The sequence below is a fragment of the Merops nubicus genome, unplaced genomic scaffold, assembly GCF_000691845.1.
Source record: "Merops nubicus isolate BGI_N331 unplaced genomic scaffold, ASM69184v1 scaffold2151, whole genome shotgun sequence".
Lineage (NCBI taxonomy): Eukaryota > Metazoa > Chordata > Aves > Coraciiformes > Meropidae > Merops > Merops nubicus.
In genome coordinates, this window is record NW_008586008.1 from 35441 (window position 1) to 58796 (window position 23356).

The 23356-nt window shown below is 42.7% G+C and overlaps 2 protein-coding genes across 2 annotated transcripts in view; one reads left to right on the top strand and one right to left on the bottom strand.

The window, feature by feature from the left end:
* The window catches only part of LOC103780801 (probable glutamate receptor), a 10038-nt gene extending 9830 nt beyond the window's left edge, over positions 1 to 208 (top strand). The window contains exon 10 of the mRNA XM_008948493.1: positions 113 to 208. Within this exon, the coding sequence (XP_008946741.1) occupies positions 113 to 208 (96 nt within the window). The remainder of the gene's footprint in view (positions 1 to 112) is intronic.
* A 1548-nt stretch (positions 209 to 1756) lies between these two features.
* On the bottom strand, positions 1757 to 20780 carry PANK4 (pantothenate kinase 4; the record flags this gene model as incomplete). Its single annotated transcript, XM_008948495.1, has 18 exons — positions 1757 to 2288; positions 2797 to 2865; positions 3154 to 3254; positions 3632 to 3736; positions 5031 to 5080; positions 5645 to 5700; positions 7186 to 7337; positions 7888 to 7975; positions 8482 to 8594; positions 9529 to 9684; positions 11451 to 11551; positions 12711 to 12792; positions 14170 to 14351; positions 15139 to 15292; positions 16698 to 16790; positions 17354 to 17537; positions 19638 to 19846; positions 20698 to 20780. Coding segments are annotated over 18 exons (2192 nt in total), but the record flags the coding sequence as incomplete, so codon positions are not given.
* Positions 20781 to 23356: the final 2576 nt, after the last annotated feature.

A 23356-nucleotide genomic window follows, 5' to 3' on the forward strand; every position in this document is an offset into this window, starting at 1 on the left:
GCAGCCGGGGGCTCTGCTGCCCCACCTGCCCCAGCAGAAGGGCTGTGCACACTTGTGTGTGTGTGGAACCCACCCCAGCTCACCCCCTTGTCTCCCCCCTCTTCTGTTCCAGAAATCCTGTTGCTCTGTTTTCACAGAAGAAATGTTCACTCGTCTACGTCTAAAAGAAAATACAAGACAGAGCCAGGAGACTTCAGGGAGGGCTTAAGAGTTTTTTTTGCTTAAGGAATGGGCATGTATTAGGTTTATATCAGAGATATTTCATAGGAACTACAGCACTGTAGAAAGATGTTTTTCTGCAAGTCTAGAGTGTTAGTTTTCTAATTACAAATACAGAGAGCACTTCTGGACTGGTGGTGGAGCTGGATGAAGAGGAAAATGACATGGCTTGGAAGAATTTCAAGTGCTAAGTGATAGTGTAACTGTTACACTAAGGGAGGGTAAGAACCTGGTGAAAGGGAGTTGGGATGGCCGAGCGGAGCCGAATTTAGTTCAGCAGTTGACTATGGAAGTATGTGAACGGCTGTAGGAGGAAGTGACTTGGGATAGGTTACTGGGAAGCCTCTGCTTACTAATGACAGTGTGAGGTACTCTCAGAACTCTCATTAAAGCTCTCATCTGACTGTTCTCATCAAGAACAACTGCATCTTAAACAGTTCAGTTATAAACAGACTCTGCTCTTCCCCTCCTCTAAGCAGAAGATGCTGGCCACCAGGAAGGTAATTTCTGAATCAGAAACTACAGTATGTGGCATAACCCCCCCAAATGCAGACACTGCTGCATTCTCCAGAGCCCCTAACACCCAAGAAAGGGAGACCGTGTGGTTAAGGAATGACTAGACTTAAGAAAGGGGAGATGTGGGCTTGTCCTCTGTGTCCCACCATGGGGCAAGTTTCACTGTTTAGCTAGAGAGGATGTTCTGGCCTAGTTAACCTGATCAAGGATGATTTAGGAAGAAGATTGATAGCTGAAACCCAACAGTGCTAGAGCCTAAGTCTGGTCATCAGTCAGTTAAAGTTCACTGGGAAGGGGGAGGCAGCCAGTCATGGGCATTATGCTCTTGCTCTCAGAAGAATCTCTGAAATCCACGAGGAACAGTTATCCCAGCTCCATAGTGAAGTTTTCTATCTAAGCTGTTCTGCATTTCAGAGCTGGAGTGCCTGGTGCATGCATATGCTGGTTTACAAATTCATAGCTGAATTACTCCATTTATGTTCTGTGCATCTGATGGGGGGGGGAAAAAAAAGGCAAATTTAGTTACTTGGAGATGGTTTTAACTACACTGCATGAACCAAGAGACTTTAAATCTTACCAGTCCCAGCATTAAGTAACTGAAGGCAACAAAAGCACCCTGCCTGTGACAGGAACAAAGCACCACACCTCCACTCACACTCAACTACTGCTGAGTAACTGAGTGCAGCTGCAGAACCCCCCTCTGCACCCCTGTTCATGAGGACAGGCAGCAAAAGAAGCTCAGAGTTATGAGTCCTTCCAACTGTGGGTCAGCTAGTGCTGCCTACTGTCTGCAGCGTGCTCTTGGATCACAACAGGCCTGTTTTAAATGCAGCTTGAGCAACGTTTGTTAGGTTAGAAGGTGGATCAGTCCTTCAGCTGAGTGCAAAGAGCATGGAAGGCTTTAGGTAAGGTTAGAAGCTGACATGGAAAATGCAATGTCAGAGTCACATAGCAGTTTAAAAACTATTTGGTATGTGCCGTGTTGTTGCTGGCAGAGTAGGCAGAGATGTATAAAAAAAGGTTTCATTGACATTTAAATATATTTCTATATGAATGTCTCACAGAACAAAAAAATAAAGTCTTTTCATCACAAATACTGCAGCATTAAAATAAACACTTACCAAAATAAACAATGAGTGATATACATATATATATTTGAGTGTGTATACTATAGAGTGAATCATATTGTTGCTTTTTAAGTCACAAAAGCACAATATAAATACGGAATTTCCTGTGAACTCTTTTCCCTGTTGTAATAAAAATACATTCTTTACAGTTAAAGTAAAACTAGTGCAAGTCCATTCTGCTGCTCCTGCCCCCCTGGCTGGCCAGAGCCACGTCATTTACAGGGCACTTCGTACTTAAAAATGACGCTGAAAATCTTGCCCCCGAGGCGGTCGGCGAGCCAGGAGTTCTTGATGACGGCCAGCTTGAGGCTCTCGCACTTCAGCGCCGCGTAGTAGTTGGTGTGGATGGCCCGGCCCATGCCCTCGATGATCACCAGGTCTGTCTGCCGCTCCCTCACCAGCGCCGCCAGCCCCTGGTCCAGCCGGCTGCAAGAGAGCTGCGTTAGAGGCGGGCGGGGCGGGGCTCTGGGGGCGGGGACACACACCCCCTCCCCCGGTCGGTAAACAGGAGCACCCTAAATCACAGGAAACGGGGTTTAAAAGCTTCACTGAATGCGTGCAGAATTGGGACTTCCCAGAAAACGCAGGGAAGTGCTGCCTCCAGTAGAGAAACCAATTAAAAATAAGGAAGTAAGCAACATGAAATGCTTTGTCTAGTCCAGGGGGTTTCTTGGTCGTGTGCAGGATTTGCCATCAGCTGTAACTGAACTGCTCACGGAGCTGACTCTGTCACTGCTGAACACAAACATGAGAAGGAAAATGTCCAACCAGTAAGGTCTGAACAATATTACAACCCTGCAAATGCAGCTTTAGCAGCTCTGAGTGGTTGTGTGAGAGTGACCTTTATCAGAAGGTGGCTGAGACACTCCAGACCCAATTCTCTGAACGTCCTGCAGCTGATGGAGAGAAATAAACTGGTACTTTGCCAACATACCTCAGATCTAGACACGGCGAACTTGAACCTGTCTGAACTAACAGCAGCTTCTCTTCCCTCAGTGCAGACCTTTATTGGAAAAAAAATAAAAAGACAAAAACATTAAACAGCTTCCTCAAAGGGGTCATGAAAATCTGCTCATGAGCCAAACGTATCTAAGTTGTCTTTGCAAAGACCTCTTTTCACACCAGGTCTTCACAGAAGGATTATTTAGCCAGCTCTGTATCCTCTTCCAGGGACACTCTGTATGTGCAATGTATGTATTTGCCTCTGTTTTTTTTTAACATAGAAACTGGCTGTTTCAGTAGCTGGAGCACTTGGCAGGGCAGATGAGCCCCGGGTGGGCTCTGTGCTTACTGGATGACTGGGTCCATCGCTGCTATCCGCTCGGTGACGATCAGCGACTCGCTGTAGGTGACATCGTTGAGGGCAGGGCCAGAGTTACAAGCCAATATGACCTGAGGTGAAGAAGTCAGAAGGGTTCACCAGTTAGTGCAGTTCATGCATGGTGTTAGAGCTGCTTGTGTTTAAAATCCCCTCTGCCTGGCTGCTTTTACAAAAGAGGAATGGCAAAGGGCAAAGCTGGAGGCCCAGTCCTCCTCCTCCCTCCTTACCCAGCTCCTCCAGCTCTTGACCTTACAGACCTAGGGCTGGCAGAGGCTCCCCTGGCTCTGCTGCCTCTCATGGTCTGCTTAAAGTTAGACTGTGGCACTCCAGGGACTGGATTTTTCCCCATTTCAGTGCTAGGAGCCAGTCTGCCAAAGTGTCCTGCTGGCAGGCAGTGAACAAACCTTTCACCCATTACCAGAGTGAATTCACAGTGACACCCACTTACCTCTGTCCCTCTAGAAAGGAGCTCTCTGACAAAAGGAAAGACTCCTAAAATTATGTCTATTCCACTGTTATCTGCGAAAATTAAGGCACATTTATGAGGGGGACCCTCCTGTAAGAGAAAAACCAACATATTCAGGATTGAGTTCACAGTTCATATCAGGGAATAGTTTGTGTTACTTAGAACTACTCACTTTAAGACCCCACATTTTATACCCTTCAATGACTGGCCATTTTGGTTAGCTAGTAGCAGCATAACTCATCAGAACATCACCTACCCTTGAGCTTAGGAGAGATCAGTTTCCCTCACCTTGCCTCTGCACAGTTATTTACAACAGCCTTTAGTCACTTTGTTTGAGAGAGTTCTTGCAGCCTCCAGCCAACCCACCAGTGGTAGGTACGACCTACAGCTGGCTGCAGCAGCCCTGAGCAGAGCACCTCAGAGCTCTGGGGCCTTGTGTTGGCCCTGCAGCCTGGGAGCAGCCTCCTGGGACCCAGGGTGGGCCTCCCTGTGTGGCTGTCCTCAGAGAGCAGGCAGTGGGGTGAAGGGATTCCCTTCTGCCAGGAAAGGGCAGGATGGGGGGCTGGGGGCAGTGACATCCTGAAATGAAAAGGTATTTCCTATTCTCCATCAACCTCCTCATTTGTCCTGAAGCTGACATTATAAAACTTAGTTCACTCTCCAGTTCATGGCAGCAGAATTTTTATAGTGAACGAGGCTTAATTCCTCATAAAAAACTTTTGAGACAGTGCTTGAAGTTCCTTAATTATCAAGATTACACTTCATTATACAAGATTAGCTGATGCTTTTGATTTAAGATGCAATAGGCAATGATTTCCAATAGGTCACTTCTAACACACCTTTTTGGCTATCATTTCCAACACAGAGAGTTAAACAATGAAACAAGAGCTTTTCAATTAAGCTTAATTAAAGTATAATAGAGATCACAGGGCAAAAAAAGCTTCACTAATTGCTTTTGGCAGGCTCCTGAGTTAATGAGGTTTTAAAGATGGCTACTCAGAGGGTTACAGGTTGGCTACCTTACGTTTGGACCGAAGTTCTCAAAATTCTGGGTCTAGTTGCATAGAAATAAATGTTGTTATAAAGGCAGGATGCAAACTGGTTACTTTGGAATGGCTTTGAGAGTGGCTGGCCTCCAAATGCTGCAGTTTCTGAAGGAATTCAGATAAGAAGCCTGGTAAGTAACAAAATCTCAGACTAATTCCTTTTTATTCCTTTCTTTATGGTAAGGCTGCTGCATTACTGGTGCTGTGTTATCAGAATGTATTCTGAGCTGTCTGAATGGAGTCGTGTTAAGTCTCTTAAAAGCCCAAGATTAACAAGGTGGTTTTATGATTAATGTGCTTAATTCCTCAGTGGTTAGTAACAATTGCAGTCCTACCTTCAGTCGCTCTAGCCACTGACTGTAGGAGTCTTCCAGCCAGGGACGTTCTGTGTCAGACAAAACCACGTTAGCACTTCCTCTAGGCAAACAGCAATCCTCTACTTTATGGGAAGCAGGAGGGCTCTCTTTGTGGGTGCTTGAGCATTAAAGCACTTGAGCTCAGGTTTTGAATGTTAACTGTAGATTCAAAGAGTTCCCGAGCTCTTAATTATGGCAATTTTGGAGTGGAATTTTCATCATGAAGCACTGAAGTCATGCAAGTTTGCTGTTGTCACAGCTCCTCCTGGGGTGGATGGGGTTGCCCCTCCCAGGACACTTGCCCCCTGACAGGGTTAGAACAGTTATGAAAAACAGCATGGGCAAGATACTCTGGCTGTCAGGGCAGCTCAGACAGCTCAAGGAGAGAGGTTTTCCATTTTGGTTGCTTTGGAACACACACAGGAACATTCCAGCATAACTCTCTAGCCTGTATTTCAGACAAGCCTAGTGAGCACTAATGGTTTGTTGTCATCTGGGCAGCAGGCCTGCCACAATAAACACATTCACACTCTCCTCCACTCTCATATTAACACAACAGCCACTTCCAACCACCACCACAGATCTCCCTATACCTTGTAGTTTTGACTTGGCTTCTTCAAATCCAAATTGTGGCTCAGATTCCAGAACACTGTATCAGAAGAGAAATAAAGGGTACACAGTTAAGCAACTTCTACTCACATAAATAAAATCCAAACATTTCTTTAGCAGGTGGTCAGCAATTTCACTGCATTGGTTCTAATGGGAAGTGTGGACAGGCCCAACCACTGAGAAACAGATACTTTGTGCTTATGTTAAAGACAACAGGCTCAGATGTACATTAGAGCTCTTATGCTAAAAGAAAAAGCTTTAGCAACATGCATATGTTTGCAGGCACTAGACTACAGGCAAAAAAGGACATCTTTTGGTCTGCAGACCACCACAAAACTTAGCTGTGATCTAAAACTATCTGTATGGTAAAACACTGCTTTATAAACTCTAATGCAAACATTGGTCTACAAAAGTTTGTAAAAGTTGAACCTGCATGGGGGAGGAGAAAAAAAAGGACTTGAAATAACCAGATACAGATTTTAAAAGCTACTGCTGTGGGCTACATGTGGAGTTAAGGAGCCCCAACATGTAGGTGATGAGGATTTACATAACAAGGTGGCTCCAGTCTAAGCTGGGGGTTCAAATACTACACCAGGGGGGCAATGCTTGCCAGCCAAGTTCCTCCAACCTAGTTCTAAGTGCCACTTAACTCACTCTTTATCTCTTTGATCCTCAAGAGCTACACTAACAGGAGTGGCAAGTAGACTAACTGCTCTAACTGGTGTCAGCTCAAGTTTCTGGTTGTGGGCAACATCAGAAGTAGCATGGGACTAGGAATGCCCAGGTAGCCTTGAATCACCTTGTTCTTAGTGGACTGTTCTTGATTTAATTGGAGGGAAAACTCCTCAAAGATGCAGAAAGGGAAAGGAACTGCTGAATGCCAGCTGTAAAAGACTATCCCTCTCCCATGCTCTTGGATCTATACCTTTCTTTTTGTGGCCCTCATAAAACAGAACTGGAAAATCAAAAATACCTCAAGACTGTTTGCATTAGTATCCTTAAATAAATACATGGCTGTTGACAGGATATCAGGAAAAAAACTCTCCAAATGGTAATAGAAATCTATGTTGATCAAAAATAGTATTTAGTTCAAGAAATAGTCTTAATTTAGTCTCAGAAGAGACTCAACCTCACTTGGAGCCTGGTGGATATATACTGTGACACCAGGCCAACTGGAGGCTGCAGAGAACCAGTGCATTTCCTGCTCTAGGCACACAGCACAACACACACCCCAAAGCAGTGCTAATAGCAAGGCTATGAGCAAAGCAGCCAGGCTGGCAGAGGAAATGCCCTGTCACTCAGTTCCAGCATTCACAGGGAGGTGCCTGCCAGCTTTAAGGGCTGGAAATGTCAACTCTGCTGCACCACAGCAATGCTGGTAAACCAACAACCACCATTTGATTAAGCAGAAACACAAACTACAAGTGAAGTTAGATTGGTGCACTTTGCTTTTTATAAAAAAAAAAAAAGAACAGTCAGATATTCTGTATCTTAAAAGGGTGCTTTGAAAACATTTAACACCTACTCTGAGACTGCTTTTGCTCCCCAGTCAAAGACATTCCCCGCAAGAAGTCCTTTCACCAGAGCAAACTGCCTCTCCTCCCAGCCTAATGAATCCAAAGATTCGATTACGCTCTGAAAACATTTTAAGGCTATGCCATTTTCTTTCTGCTTTACCTGTAAGAAAGACATGAAACGTTGGATTTATAGACAAAAATTTCTTACCCATCATTGGTTGTCTCAGTCCCAAGACCACGTTCAAGCACTCTCCTCTACGTTCATGGCCTCTAATGGACCAACAAGTTAACTGTTAACAGCATGCTTAGTATCAACAAGGAAAAAGTTTCCTGGGATTCTAACTGAAAGCTTCATTAGTGCTAGGATATGATCCACAGCCCAAGGATTACTTTTCTAAATCAGAGGTGCAATAAATCTTGAGCAGATTTGGGAAGTGGACGCATGAGAAGCCTGTTAGTAGTACCAGGATCCATTGAGCCCAGGTAACTGCCATGAGAAGGCTCATCCTGAGCAGCAAGAGGTCCAAGGCTTCACACCCCATCACCCACTGCTGGTTCTCCTCAGTGACAACCACCAGCTGGTTAAACCTGCTGCAAGGCAGCCACTTAGCTCTCCCCTAGAAGCCACTACTTCTACAACAAGTTTCAGAGTATGGAAAAAGTGTCTTGAACTCACATGTTGTCCACCCTGTAAAGCAAGAACAACTCACCTTTGAATAGGGATCCGGAAAATTGAACTCGTTTAAACAGTGCTCCCTTGTATCCAAAAGACTTCTAACTGTTAAGGTACCATATGCACTTCAAAAAGGGAGAAGGGGGGGGGAAAAAAAGAGATCAAGTACTTCAAAGAGGAAAAAAAGTATTTTCTCCTGTTTCCTCAGTCATTCACAGCACATCACACAAGCACTTAAGGACCTAAGTCTTTACATGCCACGTGCTAAACACTGTCTCCAAGTGGTAAAGCCACAGTACAGCTTGTGGGAATACAGGGAGGGAAGGGTACTCAGAGCAAAGCCAGATACTTCAGTTAAGATGCTACTATTTTTAGTAACCACGTAACAATTTTTAATAAACTTTCTGCTGAGATGTAATTTTTTCTGTTAAATTCCAATGTATGAGATCCAGAAGCTCTCTGCAGAGGACCTGTTTGGCATGTCAGTGTGCCACAGCCCTCAACCTACTCAGCTTTCAGTTCCCTCTGCTTCATAACCTCACCAGCTTTTGGTTAGTTTTTAGTTAGCTTTTAATTTGCTCTGCTCAACAGAGGCAGCAAGTGAGGCAAAGGGGAAAATGAAGACACTTACAAAGGCTGCTGCCTGAGTGTCTGCAGCTTATTCCAGTATTTCTGTCGGAACTTCTCAGCTCTCTCCAGAGCATCCACAGAGTCTGGCTGACTGGCTGCAGCACGCTTTGCCACCTGGTAGGGAAGTGAGGCAGGACTGAAGTTACCACAGGAATTTTTCCTCCATCTAACTGAGCTGAAGTTCAGCCTGAAAAATAACCCCTCCATCTGCTATGCTGCTGAGTGCCCACATGCTATCCAGTCCCTCCCACACAGTATCTTCCAGCTTTCCTTAACTCCAACCACCAAAGAATAATTTTAAATATCTCCTTTCTTCCCCAAACACTTAATTTTCAAGACTGTACTTTCAGAAATTAAACACAAGTTCTAAGTACTTATAGGAGGGGAAGGAAATAACATGCACAAACATACACAGAAGGGAAAACAAGCAAAAATTTAACAGTCCACATTAACCTCTCATGTTCTTTTTCTCTTTACTACAGTAAAGTCAAGTCAATGTGTTGTCCTTGTGTCTTTCCCAGCCCTTTCCTCCTGACACACACTCATCAATTTCTGACTTGGATTTCCTTACCAAGTATAGGTGTCTCTTAAATACTGGCATGCAGGGACCAAATCCATTTCAGAGTGCAGAAAAAACTCATGTCTGATTAATCATGCTTGTCTGAATGCAAAAGTGGCTGTAAGTCAGTAGCACTGCTCCCAAGAGCAAGAACAATGCAAGTTCTTAGCCTCTGCCTTTTTGGACTCTGACTGTATCACCACCCTGCTTGCCAGCTCTGTCTGAAGAGTTGGCAAGTTCATTTAAGAAAGGAGATATTCTGAAAACATCTTAAAAAAACCAAAAAGGCATCACAGGAGGAGAATACTCCTGCCTTTGAAGGTATCAAGCACTTCTTTAGGGCCTCTGCTAACAAGGAAAGAGGGACTGTACTTGCACACAGTAGTTTTGACACCAGAATATTCTGCAGAGTAACCACCTTAGTCCACAGCAGATTTATGTGCTAAATATCTGCCAATTCCATACATGTGACTGTTTTGTGACACTTACCCCATCCAGTGCCTCCTCAAAGCAGGTGAGCCAGTATTTCCTGGCCATGGCATCATCTGTGAGGTCAACAGTGTCTGGAATATAGGTGGATGGGTCCTTCAGCAGTGGCAGGTTCACAAGGGGTCTCTCCAACCTGTCCATTTCAAGCATGTCAAACTGGGTAAAGAACAACACATTTATGAGAACTTACTCAGAAACTGATTCATAACAAATTGAACTAGTACAAGGGCTACAGAAATCCCCCTGCAGTTAGGACTGACACATTTGCAGACAATTATATTAGAGTATGTGTCATCATAAATAATCCACACCCTTGCATGATTATTTCTCCATGCCCACCCTACAGATGGAGATTATCAAATTTCATGTTGAAAACTTACTGTAGGCCCTCTATTATTTTATGATTTTCCTTCCCTTCCTCCATAGGCCCTCTATTTTATGATTTTCCTTCCCTTCCTCCCCAGTACTGTCAAATCTGAATGAGGTTCAAAGACAGGAGCACACAGAGCTGAGCACAGGCTTGTAACAGCACCTTGCTGTGCTGCTTTACAATCTCCTCCTACAATCCCCATTGAGTCCCCAAAACTTGTCCTTACACCTTATGAAAAAATGCTTGAGAACAAATTTCTAAGGATACAGGTTAAATTCATGTGAAAAATGTATAGTTACACACTGTACATAAACCAGAGAGGTTGCTACAAATGACTGTCTTCAGAATTAATTCCACTACTGAAAAGTGGACATCTCTGAACTCTGACTATTGCAAAGAGATTTCACTCTGTGAGCTGAGTGCCAAGCAACAGAGGATTCAAAATGGAGAAGCTGTGGACAGCAGGCTGCAGCTGCTTTGGGATTCCTGTACCACTGCCAGCATGAGAAAAAATTAATCTTTTCACAGATTAAAGGGTTGACAAGCAACAGGAAATCATTACATCTGCATAAATACTTTTACAAATCTGGCATCTATTTTATGATTAAGAAGGATCAGGGGGTTTGGGTTTTTTTTTTGGTCATACTTGTAACCCACAATTTCATTACAGTAATTTCAGTTGTAGCAGAGCTTAAAATTAGATAATTTTTTTGTATACAGGCACAACCCACAAAATCCATCATCTGCAGCATATAGACTTAAATCAAAGCTTGGTGTGGGAAACCATTCAGTAAGAGTTCTGCATCTCATCTTGGGGCTCAAAAAAGACAAGCAACCAACCAAAGCCAACACCTGCTCTGTCCTCTGCACCTATAGCAAATACAGGAAACTAATTCCTGAAAACTGGGAGCACATAAAGCAACAATGGATGAAATTTTAAAAAACTTGACAGGAAAAACACTGACATGTGGACCAGTAAAACACAATGAGCTCCATTATTCCAGCTTTTCCTCAAAAGCACTTCAGTAAATGCAGTATTAGAGTATTTGAAGAACTTTAATGTATTTCTTTATTGCTTTCTGTATGCCAGCTTCATTGTGAAATCAGAACTACTGCACTGTCAGTGTGTTTAAGAGATGACTGGGCTCATGCTCTTTTGCCCCATTTTATATTTCTCTTCTCATAGGAAGCCAATAAACACTGCTTAAAGACAGTGGAATATCAGATTCAAAATTCTGAAGCACAACATTTCAGCTGTAGCAAAATCCAGCTGCTTCAGAGAAAGGGTCAGAGATGAGTGTTCCCCCCAGCCCCATCTTGGTGAAGGAGAAGACAGAGTAGCAGCCACAATCTGATTTTATGAGACATTACACCAAATCATTACACAAGCAACAAGACAACATCACTGATGACACAAGACACAGTATTAGTCACTTCTTTTGGTAAGCAGGAGTCCTAGGAGCAAGAAGCAACTAGTTTGATAATAATCATCTATTTTCAAGTGACCATTACTAAGAGAAGGCACTTAGTACTAGAAAAGACAACCACATACTGTACCACTCCTTGTTCTCTGCATAGGGTAAATGTCAGGTGATGTGCTCATAAGACCAGAACTCCCAGCATAATTCTCTCCCCAGCTATACTGGTTTGGATCTAGAAAAGAGAAAGACAGAGAGACACATAATCTGAAAATAAAACTGAAAATACTCCCATGAGTGAGTCTAGAGTTAGCATCCCTTCAAAGAAGCTGCTTCACTACTAGAGCATCTTCCCCTGTCTTGCTAAGTAAACACAGCTTTTCCCTCTAACTCCCAAAAGAAACATTTCAGCTGCTCAGTGAATTATGCAGCTCTACAGAGCTTCAACCTGAATGAGACACAGGACAATTAAAGCTCTAAACAAAGTTCTAAACTACCTTTTTCAACCCCTTTTCCTTGTCATTAAAGGCTATAACCAGCATGTCTTCAAAGCACTATTGCTGATAATAGAGAGGATTTCTTACTCCTAAATCTAGATCTATTATTCACAAAATATAATTACAAAACTCTGAAAGCACAACATAAGTTTCTTATAAACACTAAGGTGACTTCCAGATTTTTTTATTTAAGAAGTTTAATCAAGTTCAGATGTACAGTATATGCTGCAGAAGCAATGTCTTTAACTCCTCCATAGCTGGTTCCTTGCCCATATCTATGTAATGTGTATGAAAAGAATTCCACATCAATTATTCTGAGGTATATTTGATACTTACTAAGACTAAGTACCATTAACAACCTCTCTATCTAACTAATACACTGACTGACTTCTAGGACATTAACAAAAAAAAAAAAAAAAGAAAATTAAAATGGCAGACTTCAACCAAAGCACCCTAAACCCAAAGAATGCTGGACAGAAGCATCTCATCCTTCATCAATGTCTTGTGAGGCTTTTCACTCTCAAATGAACACAGTTTTGAGATGCTGGTCTTCTTCAGTACATTAACTGAATTCAGAAGCTGGCCTCTTAAGGAGGGGGAAAGTTCTCAGAAACCACATTTCCCCAGTTTGATTTAGAGTTATGAATGCTCCTTGCAGAAATGCAGAAAAGAGAAGAGCCAAATCCTGCTGGCTTTCCAAAGGTGAGCAGGAAAAGCAGTGAGAAATTAAGAGGTCCCTGCCCAAATATATAAACCCAAAGCCCAGCATCTGTGTTTGTTAGTGCCAAATGTATTTATCTAGGCAACAACTTACATGCAGCCTCTTAAGAGAAACTTGGACATTACACTGACATTTCAGAACACAGCATATACAGAACATATCAGGGCTGTACTTACTGTCTTGTTCAGCTCCTTTTAAAAATGCCCCAATGGCTCCCAGGTAGCCTTCATGTCTCAGGAACAATGCCTGAACCTCTCCCTGCCACAATATGAAACATTGCAATTGGATGGTCCCTGATGGCTAATAGGTATTTCTTTGTCACTACTTTTACACTTAAATTTAATAGAAACAACTAGAAGATGGTAATAGTCATTCGTGCTACATTCTAACACATTCAGTAACTTTAAGGGTGCTTCTGAAACAGCTTCAGGAGGAACTGCTTACACACATCATTCCACAGTTACTAAACAGCTGGGGGAAATACATGCAGAAGTGGTGTGTATCCTAAGGCTGCACAACCCCGAGGCAGAGGGAAGCCAGTGCCTTTGCTAGGGAAGACCACTGCATCACTCCATGAATATTCAAATCCTCTTGCTTGAACAGGCTGGAAGTAGAAGGTTATCTGATTTCTAGGTCATCAACACAGTGTGCATCCAACACCTCCGAGGCATTGCTGGGTATGTCATTACACTGCTAGTCAACATTCACCACACACTCTGGAGCTTATCCCTAGGCCAGTGTTTCCCACAACAAATTAGTTTAATTGTTAACACACCACTGCCAGGGAGAACAGGAACACCCTCCACCCTGGCAGAGGGTCCCTCAGCTTTCCCAGGCAAGGCTGGCTGAGATGGTGCCCTCTCCAAAGGACCATCACCCAGTCTGCAGCAGCTCCTGCAGAACCACTAACACTGAGGTGAGCTACAGAATAAGATCAGCTACAGCTCATGCTGAGGTTTGGATCTGAGCCACTGACAGAGCTATCCTTACAAGAATCTGAAGCTGCAGTTTGGCAGTAGTTTTCTTGGAAACTCAACAAAGTTTTACAGAAAGGGAGTGCAATAATGGAATGAAGGGGAGAAGCAAGCAGCAGACAGGAATCTCTTCTCTGAGGAACTGCAGCTTCAAAACCTGCAAAGAACTACAGCTTTGCTGGGTTTTAGGGTGGTAGGTTTGGGTTTTTTTTGAACAACAACCAGACAAGGGAAAACTGCCCCTGGCTCTCACTGCTAACTATCTCAGGAGGACATCCCACATTGCACAGCCTAGGGGGTGAAAAGAAATAGGTGCAAGTCAGCAAGAGGAATTGAATAACAATGGCAGCTATCTAAGAAATAGGGAACACTCAGTAATTGGCAGCTACCAGACAGACTGTCAATCAGAAAATAATATAAGGAGAGAAAGGGAGGGAGGAAGGGAGGGAGGGAGAGAAAGAGAGGCCAGACAGAATTCCCAGGCATTTCACATTGGTTTTACCCCTCCCACAACAGATCTTTATAGCCCTGCCTTACCTACCTAAACCGAAGCTCTCTAAGATTACTTCATGTGCAAATTAATTTATTCAAGTCTTCCAACAACCTAGAAGGATAACTGAACACGTGACTTTGCTATTAGGAGAATCTCTGGTGTCATTACCTTGGAGAAGAAGTTGATGCTGTAGGTTATTGTGCGCATCGTAACAGGGTGACCCCGAATGAAGAATCCTCCAAAATATATTTTATCCAAGTTATGGAGTTTGGCATAGAGGCAGGCCAGCTGACCAATGTCATTGCTGATCATATGGAGTAAACTTTTTGCCATGTCTTCTTTGGAAAATTCTTAAAGGAAAGAAACAGTAAATGAAATTAAACACAGCTAAGAATGCTCCAAGGGACTGTACTTTTCTAGCAGTTGAAAGAAACCTGTTTGAAAGGCCAACAGCAAATGGCAAGAACTCAGTTTCTTCTCTCTAGGGACCACAGATGATGGTTCATCCCCTATCTTGACCTGAGATGCACTGCAAGCGTTTTGTTACAGTACTGCAACAGAATTGGTAGTTGTAGTCACTTACTGGCATAGGTCCTTCTCTGACCAAGAAAACCAGATGTATTTCTCACAGGAATGAACTGACATTGGGCTAACTAGTCACCTATTTGTGTTGTTTGCCTAGACCTGTGCAATCCCAACCTAAAAATCTGAATGCCTGTCTCTAAGGCAGTACTACATAACATTTTTAATCAACAAAATATTGTGCAGGCAAAACACATGTAGGCAAGACCACAGAAAGGACCAGTGGTTATTTTCCAGCTCTGCATGTTAGACCTCTATAAACATCAGATTCCCAAGGGTCAGACCAAGGGCTGCATTTCTTCTCCTCATTAGTCTCAGACAGCTCCAAATAACTGGAGCAACTCCAGCAGTGCTCAGAGTCCCCTCTCAGCCCAGCACACACAGCAGAAGGACATGGGTAAGGAGAGGTATCTTTATGCTGATGAAGCTGGCAAGTATTTTTCCATCCATTGAAGTGTTCCCAGGGAGCTAGCACAAGCAGGAAATCCATGCTGATGGGCAATGTGAAATATGAGCTGTATGGCAAACCTCAGGAGAGGTTCTATAAACCAATACCTTTATCTGCTGTAGTGGATTTCCCAAAGCTGCTGGCGATAAGGTTTCCACTCAGCCCCAGGGTCTGGTAGGCGCCTCCATACACATCCTTCACCAGCATGTCCACATTTGTGTGCTGGCCCTTTGAAGCCAGTTGCAGCAATTCATCAAATTTCTGAGGAGGAGAAGCAGAGTTACTCCAGCTTTCCTGGGCAGCCAGAGAACCTTGCTTACAAACCCAGAGTTCTGCAGCATTTTTACTGACCAAACCCAGGGGATTTTTGCTTGTCTTAGAATCAAACCTGCCAGTGGAAGATACATTATTTCTAATTACAAGAACTTATCCAGAGTCCTTATCTTATCAGATACACTGATCTTAAGTGGAGCTCCTTTAACGATGAGAAGTCCTCTTCAGTTGCCTGCAAATAATTTGTTGAATTCCCCCTGGAAACTGGAGATGGATCACCACATATAAAATAGTCAGAGGCTACATGCATCTCTTATTTTGAAGTCAGAAACACAGTAACTAAGAGCAAACAGAACTAGGTCTTCTTGAAGTGCAAGAATAAAAAATATTTAAAACCCAAAAGACTGAATCTGTCTTTACCATTGCAGAAATGCATTAATGTCCCTGAAATCAAATTTGCATGCAATCTGCATTATCCCAATGCTTAATTTATAATCTGTTAACCCTAATTTCTTCTGCAAAATCAGAGAGAATTAAGAGCAGACATTATCATGTTCCAATATTTCTTTCTAAAAAGCATCAAACAAAACATTGCAAGTGTGTGTCTTCCCTTTGACATTTTCTTATTCAGTGCACATGTAACTCTAGCTTTTTCTGTGGTGCTGACATTTAGGGACACCTATTTCAGCCATGTGGATCTCTGAGACAGGGAAAACACAGCATGATTAAAGAGCTGAGTGAGGCAGAGCAGAACTAAATCAGGCCTTACTCTGGCAGATCACCAACCTGGGATTTAGTAATGAGCCCCCAAAACTCTAATGTGTAACAAGGGGTTAGAACTCCTCCTCTGTGCTCCCAGATGCTTTGCAGTAACTGGGAGCTCTCTGCTTTGCTCCTGCAGATAATATTGCAGGAACCAGGCAGGCATTTCGTGTTGAGAAAGAGTACAGAAAATTAACAGCCCACTTTGAGGAGGTTTCCTCTGCATTATAGACACTATCTGTCCTTGGTGACAAGCTCCTTGAGTCCCAAGCAGGATTAGGGTTCTGCCAGCAGTGAGCATCTCATCATTTTTGTCCCTATATTCTACCACTATCTTTTTGCATTCAAAGCTTCCTTTTATGCATCAGAAGCGTGAACATAGGAACATAAGTCAAGGACTCAGCTGTGTTATCTAACAGCCTAGGACCAGAATAGAGAGTATTAAAATTGTCATGAGCATTACAGAGCTGCCTGTTCTGTTTCTGCACAAGGGCAATTCTTTGAATAAAAGGTAAAACACTACTTAAAATAGTTGTTTCTCCCTATTCAAAGAGTCAGGCATTCCAACCTTTCAAGATTCCTCTTAGCATCTCATTTAATCCCATGCCCCTTAAAACCAACACTTTGGTACCTTTGTTTTTGTGAGCAGTGCTCCAAGACCCCAGAAGGTTCCACCTCCAATTGAGCTCCCTCCAATCCATTCAAACTTGTCTTCTGTTTCTACCTGGCAATAAAACAAGGTGGATTTGTCTAGAAAGTCCTATTGTAACTACAAATACACAGCTAGATATGACAGCGTGTGGGGTTTGTGAACAGTGGAATAAGTGTAGGTGGAACTATTTAACTGTGTAAATATCAGGTGAGAAGTTCTCCAGTGGTGCATGTTCCACATACTTAGACCACAAGCAGTTTCTGAAATCTATGTATTTAATTCTTGGCCGATAATTGTAAACATAGACATAAAATTTGGCCACCTCAGCAGTGTATCAAAATAAACAAATATTAAAAATCATTCTGTCTGACAGCCTTTGTCCTCATCAGTTAGTTTAACAACTTCTCTAAACATCAAATTAAATGTGATTAAAAAGAAACTATGGTAGGGAATGGAAAGGCATTCATAACTCCATAAGAGATGGAAGTTTTAAAAAAAAAATCATCATTTTCTTTCTAACCTTTGTTAGAAGAAGAAACCAAGAAGAAACAACTACTAACCTAAACCAGATTAAACCAGATGTTTCAGATTACCTTTATCAAATTCTACAATAAAACATTTTAGCAGTGACTCACCTTCACTATAGAAACCCCAGAGCCAATATTCACCAGTAAATAGGGGAAGATATTTGGGTGGTTTGTCTGAAATCGGAATTCTGTATCTGAATCTTTCTGGTATGCAAACACTTCATGGGGTATGTTCCTCAGGACGAAGTTGCATCCTTTAATTAGGCAGGTCATTACATCTTCTTTATCTACTCTGAGGGGAAAGGGGAGCAAAAAAACCCTTACATAAATTTCACAATGCTGCTGATCAGCAAATATGCTTTTAGAGCAGTAGTTTTTAAAGGCTTTACAAAGAGGAGACTGTAACCCCCACCACATGGCAAAAGTCCAGATCTCTTAAAACAGGAAACCCATGTCTGCTTATGCTCTGGTGTTCATCTTCCACATCCAAACACACAGTCTGAGGTTACACTGTAGTTACACAGTAACTTTAATCTTACACTAGTCATGCTGCACTTAAAAATAATCCTGCTCCCCCTCTGCTTGTTTACACTGCCTTTCAGTGCCCTGGTGCAGCACAGCACATGTGCACACCAGCAATACAGTAGGCCAGGAAACTTATCTGGAAATGACCCTAACAAAACAGTTTCTATTGCTCTTCCTCCTCCTGCTCAATAAAGGAAAAAAGGCTCCTCAACACTGCAGCACTCACTTATGACAGATTAAAGTGACTGTGAGGAGTCTGGTACTTGGAGCACTGAGTGCAGGAAACAAGATTTCTCACAGGAATAATGGGATTCACAGTGGTGCATTTCCTGAGGAGGGAGTCTGGAACACAACACTTCATTCAGGGAAGATAAATGATGTAGTTAAGTCAGCTCACACTTACTGACTTCTGTAAACTTCCATACCCCACTTATTGTTACTGATTTGTGGTAGATTTCTTAAATGCAATATAAGTTTCTTACACAAAATACACATAAACAAAGCACAAATATACATCTCAATTAACAGAGAACACTTTATGTTTCTCAGACCAGACAAGGTGCTGCTTTTTAGGCCTGTGGACCAGTGAAGTATGTCATGGCCAAGTAAAAAGCAAAGCTGCACAAACCAGGAGCACCACATGAGGAAACAGGGGAATTGCCTCCTTGTCCTGATTAAATGGTACTTAGTAACAGCCAATAAGGTGCTGATGGAGGCTGGTTTGAGAAAAACTTAACAGAATCCTACTTATGAGAGGAAGAAAGTAGCCTGAGAGAGTAGTATAGAAGGAGGTGAACACAGTGCCTCAGGAACTGCAGGTTGTGCTACAGAAGATTACAGCAGAAGTGCTTGGAAGTTCTCCCCAGCAGCACCAGGTAACATTTTATATTGGTGTAAAGTAATGATGTGTTTATCTTTACTCACAGCAGCTTTTTAGCGTGTGGTGGTGTTTGATAAAGATATTTGAATAGCAATTTATGAGGCTGTAAATTGAGGAGGCTGCCCTTTAGTCTCCTGTGAGCCTAGGCTTCTGCATGATGTCTAGGCAGGAGCTACACAGCAAGTTACTCTGTTGTATTAATTATTTCTGAGTATGCACAGAAAAATAGTAGAAGCTTTTGGAACTGTAACTTGAGAAATGGGGCAACCATAGACATTAAGTATGTCTCGGGGGGGGAAAAAGTAGTTGCCAGTAATATTTTGGCTTGTAATAATGAAGTAGTCTTGTGGATTTCATCTTTTAAGTTTAAGTGGAGTGGCTGGCACACTTGCCCACACCTCATCACAGCAACTGAGCACAGATTCCCAATTAAAATTCTTGTTAGTAACAAATTTACTAATTACTTGCTACTTTATTTCAAACATGGCTTCATTTTATACAGCAGTGTATATTTTGTGTATTTAGATCTCTACTCTTGTAGTTCAACAGCATGTCCAAAGCATGCTACTGATAGCTTGGACACCATCCCTGAAAGGCTGCTAGTTGAGAGCTGAAAAGTAAAACCCATTATTGTAATCATGATAAAGACTCATTTAACTTAAAAATGGGGCAGGTGCAAGGCCCTTTACAGACCACAGCTGTGACAATAGCCTGCTCTCCTCATTTCCCTGTCTTTTTTCTGAACCCTGTGTTCTATCTGCTGGCTCTGCTCCTGCACTTCTGTTTGAGGCACTGTCACCCCTCTGCAGCTTATCCCCCCTGGCAAGCCAGGCCAGCCTGGTCCAGCCTGGGGGCACACTCACGTTCTCCCCATTCACTCTTGTGCAGAAGGCTTTTGAGAGCAGATGGGCAAAGTGGGAAGTTAGCTTACTAAAAAACTTTTCAAAGAAAAAATGTGCTCCTCTAAGTTCAAACAGTTCCACTTACTTCAACCCCAGTTTCTTCTCAATAAGATCTTTGAATTTATAGGCACCACCACCTGTAGCTTTGATGACTTTTGTCTCTGTGTTGACAAGATGGTCTTTGATGAAATCTAGGCAGGTTTCAATGTAAGTGTTTTCAAACTTAATGAAGTGAAGTCGAGCTGTGATCTCCTCCTGAACTGATATTTCATACAAAGGTTCATTTTCTATGTCCTTTAAAAAGAGAAAACAATTTTTTAAGTATCATTCAAAATCCTCCCTTGAGAAACAAGGTTATATGTTAAACTGAACATCAACACCTGGGCTTCCTTTGCCTTGAAACTGTGTTAATGCTATCAAAAACATAACATAATATCCCAAGCTGCCTTCAGAGAAAAGTAGCTTCAACAGATCTTAATTCTTCTTAAGCTGAGAACATTATCAATTCTCCCATGCATTAAGTATCCATGAAATTATCCCTCTATGAGAAAAGCTACATTTATGTGGGAGTAGTGGGGTTTTTTTTACAGAAGTGTCATACTTTTTTTGTCTAGAAAGTAACTATTTCACATGCTAACTGGCAGCACAAGCACATCCAAGAAGACAAGGATGTAACTGAGTTGGCCTGTGCATGGGCTGCACAGCTCTGAAGCCCTGCAATCAGTAAACAGGACATGTATGATACATCATCATATGAATTTATATCTAGAGCTTTATTAAGCTTGCAAAGCAAAATTAATTGCCAAACTCATGCTAATGGCCAATTTCCCCTGGAACACAGCAAAGGGTTGTTACCAGGAGCCACACACTCATCTGAGCTGCAGTACAAATGCTCAGGGGTGGCTGTTAGAGTCAGCATGTACTAGAATGTGTGTTTAAAATAAACACTTCTGTTGTGGCAACTTACTGCACAGTAACAGCCATTACACAAGGCCACACTATACTAGAAAGTTCTAGATCAAGTTTCATATAGAACAAGTTACTAGTTAGGTTTCAGATGAGTCTTCTGTTCTACGTGTGAGGAGCCAGCCCAGTACTTCTCTTGGAGTCAGTCACAGAGGAGTGATTAATGCTACAATTCTCACCTTCCCAGAATGATCAAAGGATCTCACTCTGGCCACTTTGTGCTGCACAGTTGAATAATAAGCCAGCTTGGTTAATGAACCCCCTGTTAACAGAAAGATGACAAGTTATGGTTGATGCCTCCCCTCAGAGCAGGCACTACAACTTATGTTTGTGTCCTTCACCACAAACATAAGATCTTTTTAAGATCTCCTCTTAAGATATCTTATATTTAGATATAATTAAGCTAAATTCATAACACAGTGAGCCAAAGAACCCTTGTCTAGAAAGTGGTTTTGGGGATGGTTAACTCCAAATGCACTGCTTATGGGAAAAGCTCCACAAGTTGAGTTTATGCCCAACAGAACTTAACCACTTGCCCTGTCTGTGCTGTCTTCACTTCTGACCTGCAAAAGTGAACTAATGAAGTTAGACCCAAAAACTTCACTAAAGGATTTGTCCTTAGGATGAAACAGTACCTGCTGATGCTTCTGATCAAGAAATATCTTCATCAAGTAGATATTTGAGTCTGAAAGCAGGAGGCTGTCAATGCCTCTTGATTTTTGTTAAAACAAGCTTTTAATTTTTTTTTCCCCTTCAAAAAGGGGAAAAACCACTCCTGAGAATGAGGATTAAGTTATCAGTTTGCTTCATAAACCTCTAAGCTGCTTTGGCTGTTGGAAAAAAAACAACCCTTAATTTTATCTCGGCATAAAAAGTTTTAACTCTGCAGACCACAACCACCCTTATCTGTACAGAAAGTCAGCTCTAACTTTGCCCCCACACTGTGGGACAGGAGCAGAAGGCAGGCAGCCTCTCAGCCTGTATCTCTGTGTTACACCTTTCCTGTCTAGTTGGATTTTCCTCCATGTGCACAACTTGCCACAGATCTGGCACGTTCCCCTTGCAGCAAGTTCACCACCCACCTCAGAGCACGCTGCCTTGCAACAGAGGAAGTAATTGTGACCAACTACTGGGTTCAAATTAAAGTCCCAACAGTAAATAAAAACCTAGCAATGTTAGATTGTAACATTACAGCTAAATTCAGTGGCCCTGTGCTCGGCTGCCTTATAAACAAGTGTAATCAAGAAATGCAGCATGGGCAAGTGAAAAATAATCAGCTAGTGCTGATGGCTTTGCCTTCATAACAGTGCTCTAATCTCCTCTTTGTGCTCAAACAGGAAACGTTTTGTAACCTGTGGGAGAAAAACAGGTGGCTTTCTCCTGCAAAATTTAAGTGAGGTCATCTTAGAGGGATCGCTGACAGGCACTTATGGCAACAAAAGCAACAAAGCTTTCCTGACCTCAGATCTTATTTAGGGTCCTAGCCAATGCTTTAAAGTTTCAGGTACACAAAATGCAGACTCTGTTCTGTGAGCTCATTGATTAAAAGTGATGATATTTTTAGCTTTTTTTTAAAAAAAACCTAATACACAACTGATTAAAAGTGATGATATTTTTAGCATTTTTTTTTTTTTAAAAAAAACCTAATACACAACAACAAAACCAAACACACACACAAAAATAACTCTAAACTCAGGAGCTCTGTGCTATGAGGAAAAGCTTCCTTCCAAACCTCTCAGGAGAGGAATTGTGAGGCTCGTGTTGGAATGCTGTACTGTGTGTGCAATGTTGATAATGATACAGATGTTTCAGCAATTAAATTATCACCACAAATGGTATGTGAATCTATGCTTTATACATTATCCTCTTCCTCTCTCCATTTTTAAATACTTAAATCCATTCAGAACACCAGCTGAGACATGTAACTAGGCTTTATAACTAATCCCACAACTCTAATTCCAGTCTGACCCACAGAAAGGACCCATTCCAGCTGTTATTTTAACAGACATGGAACAAGTAGCTTTTGAAGGAGTTAAATAGTCTTGTAATGTGACAAGACTGTATATTATGGTGCATATATTCTTCCCAGCACACAGGGAGTCTACACCACCCAGAGCAGTGTTAACCAGAGGACGAACAGAGGCTTGCACCAGTACTGTAGCTGAAGAATGCTTTTGTTCAGGCTTTCCTCCTAAACAGTCCCACTGATCTCATAACTGCCACGTGGAAGCAAGACGTGTGAGCTGGCACTTTCGGCTTTGCAGATCTCTGTGGAATAAATGCTAATCCCTACACTGGTGAAGCTGCTGTTACCAGGCTGAGTTCAGCTCTGTCCCAGCACAACCCCTGCTCTGGTGCTCAGGTGTCACTTCATGCATGTCCCTCCATCTGTGCCATGGTGAGGGCTGTACACTCAGGGATGTGATGTTCCCTGGCTTGTAACGGGACAAGAGGACATGGCCTCAAGCTGCAGCAGGGAGGTTTAGTTGGATATCAGGAAAATTTCTTCACTGAAGAGGTTGTCAAGGCCTGTGCCAGGCTGCCCAGGGCAGTGGTGGAGTCCCCATCCCTGGAGGGGTTTAAAGGATGTGGAGATGTGGTGCTGAGGGACATGGTTTAGTGGTGACCTGGCAGTGCTGGGGAACGGCTGGACTGGATGATCTTAGAGGTCTTTTCTAACCTAAACGACTCTGTGACGGTGTTTCTGAGCATGTTGGAGGCTGCGAGAGCGGCCAGCTGCTGTGACAGGCCCCCACCCTAACTCCAGCCCCGCTGTCCCTGTGCCCGCAACGCCGAGCCGGGGCGGGCGGCACCGCAGCGCTCCCAGCCCCCTGCTCC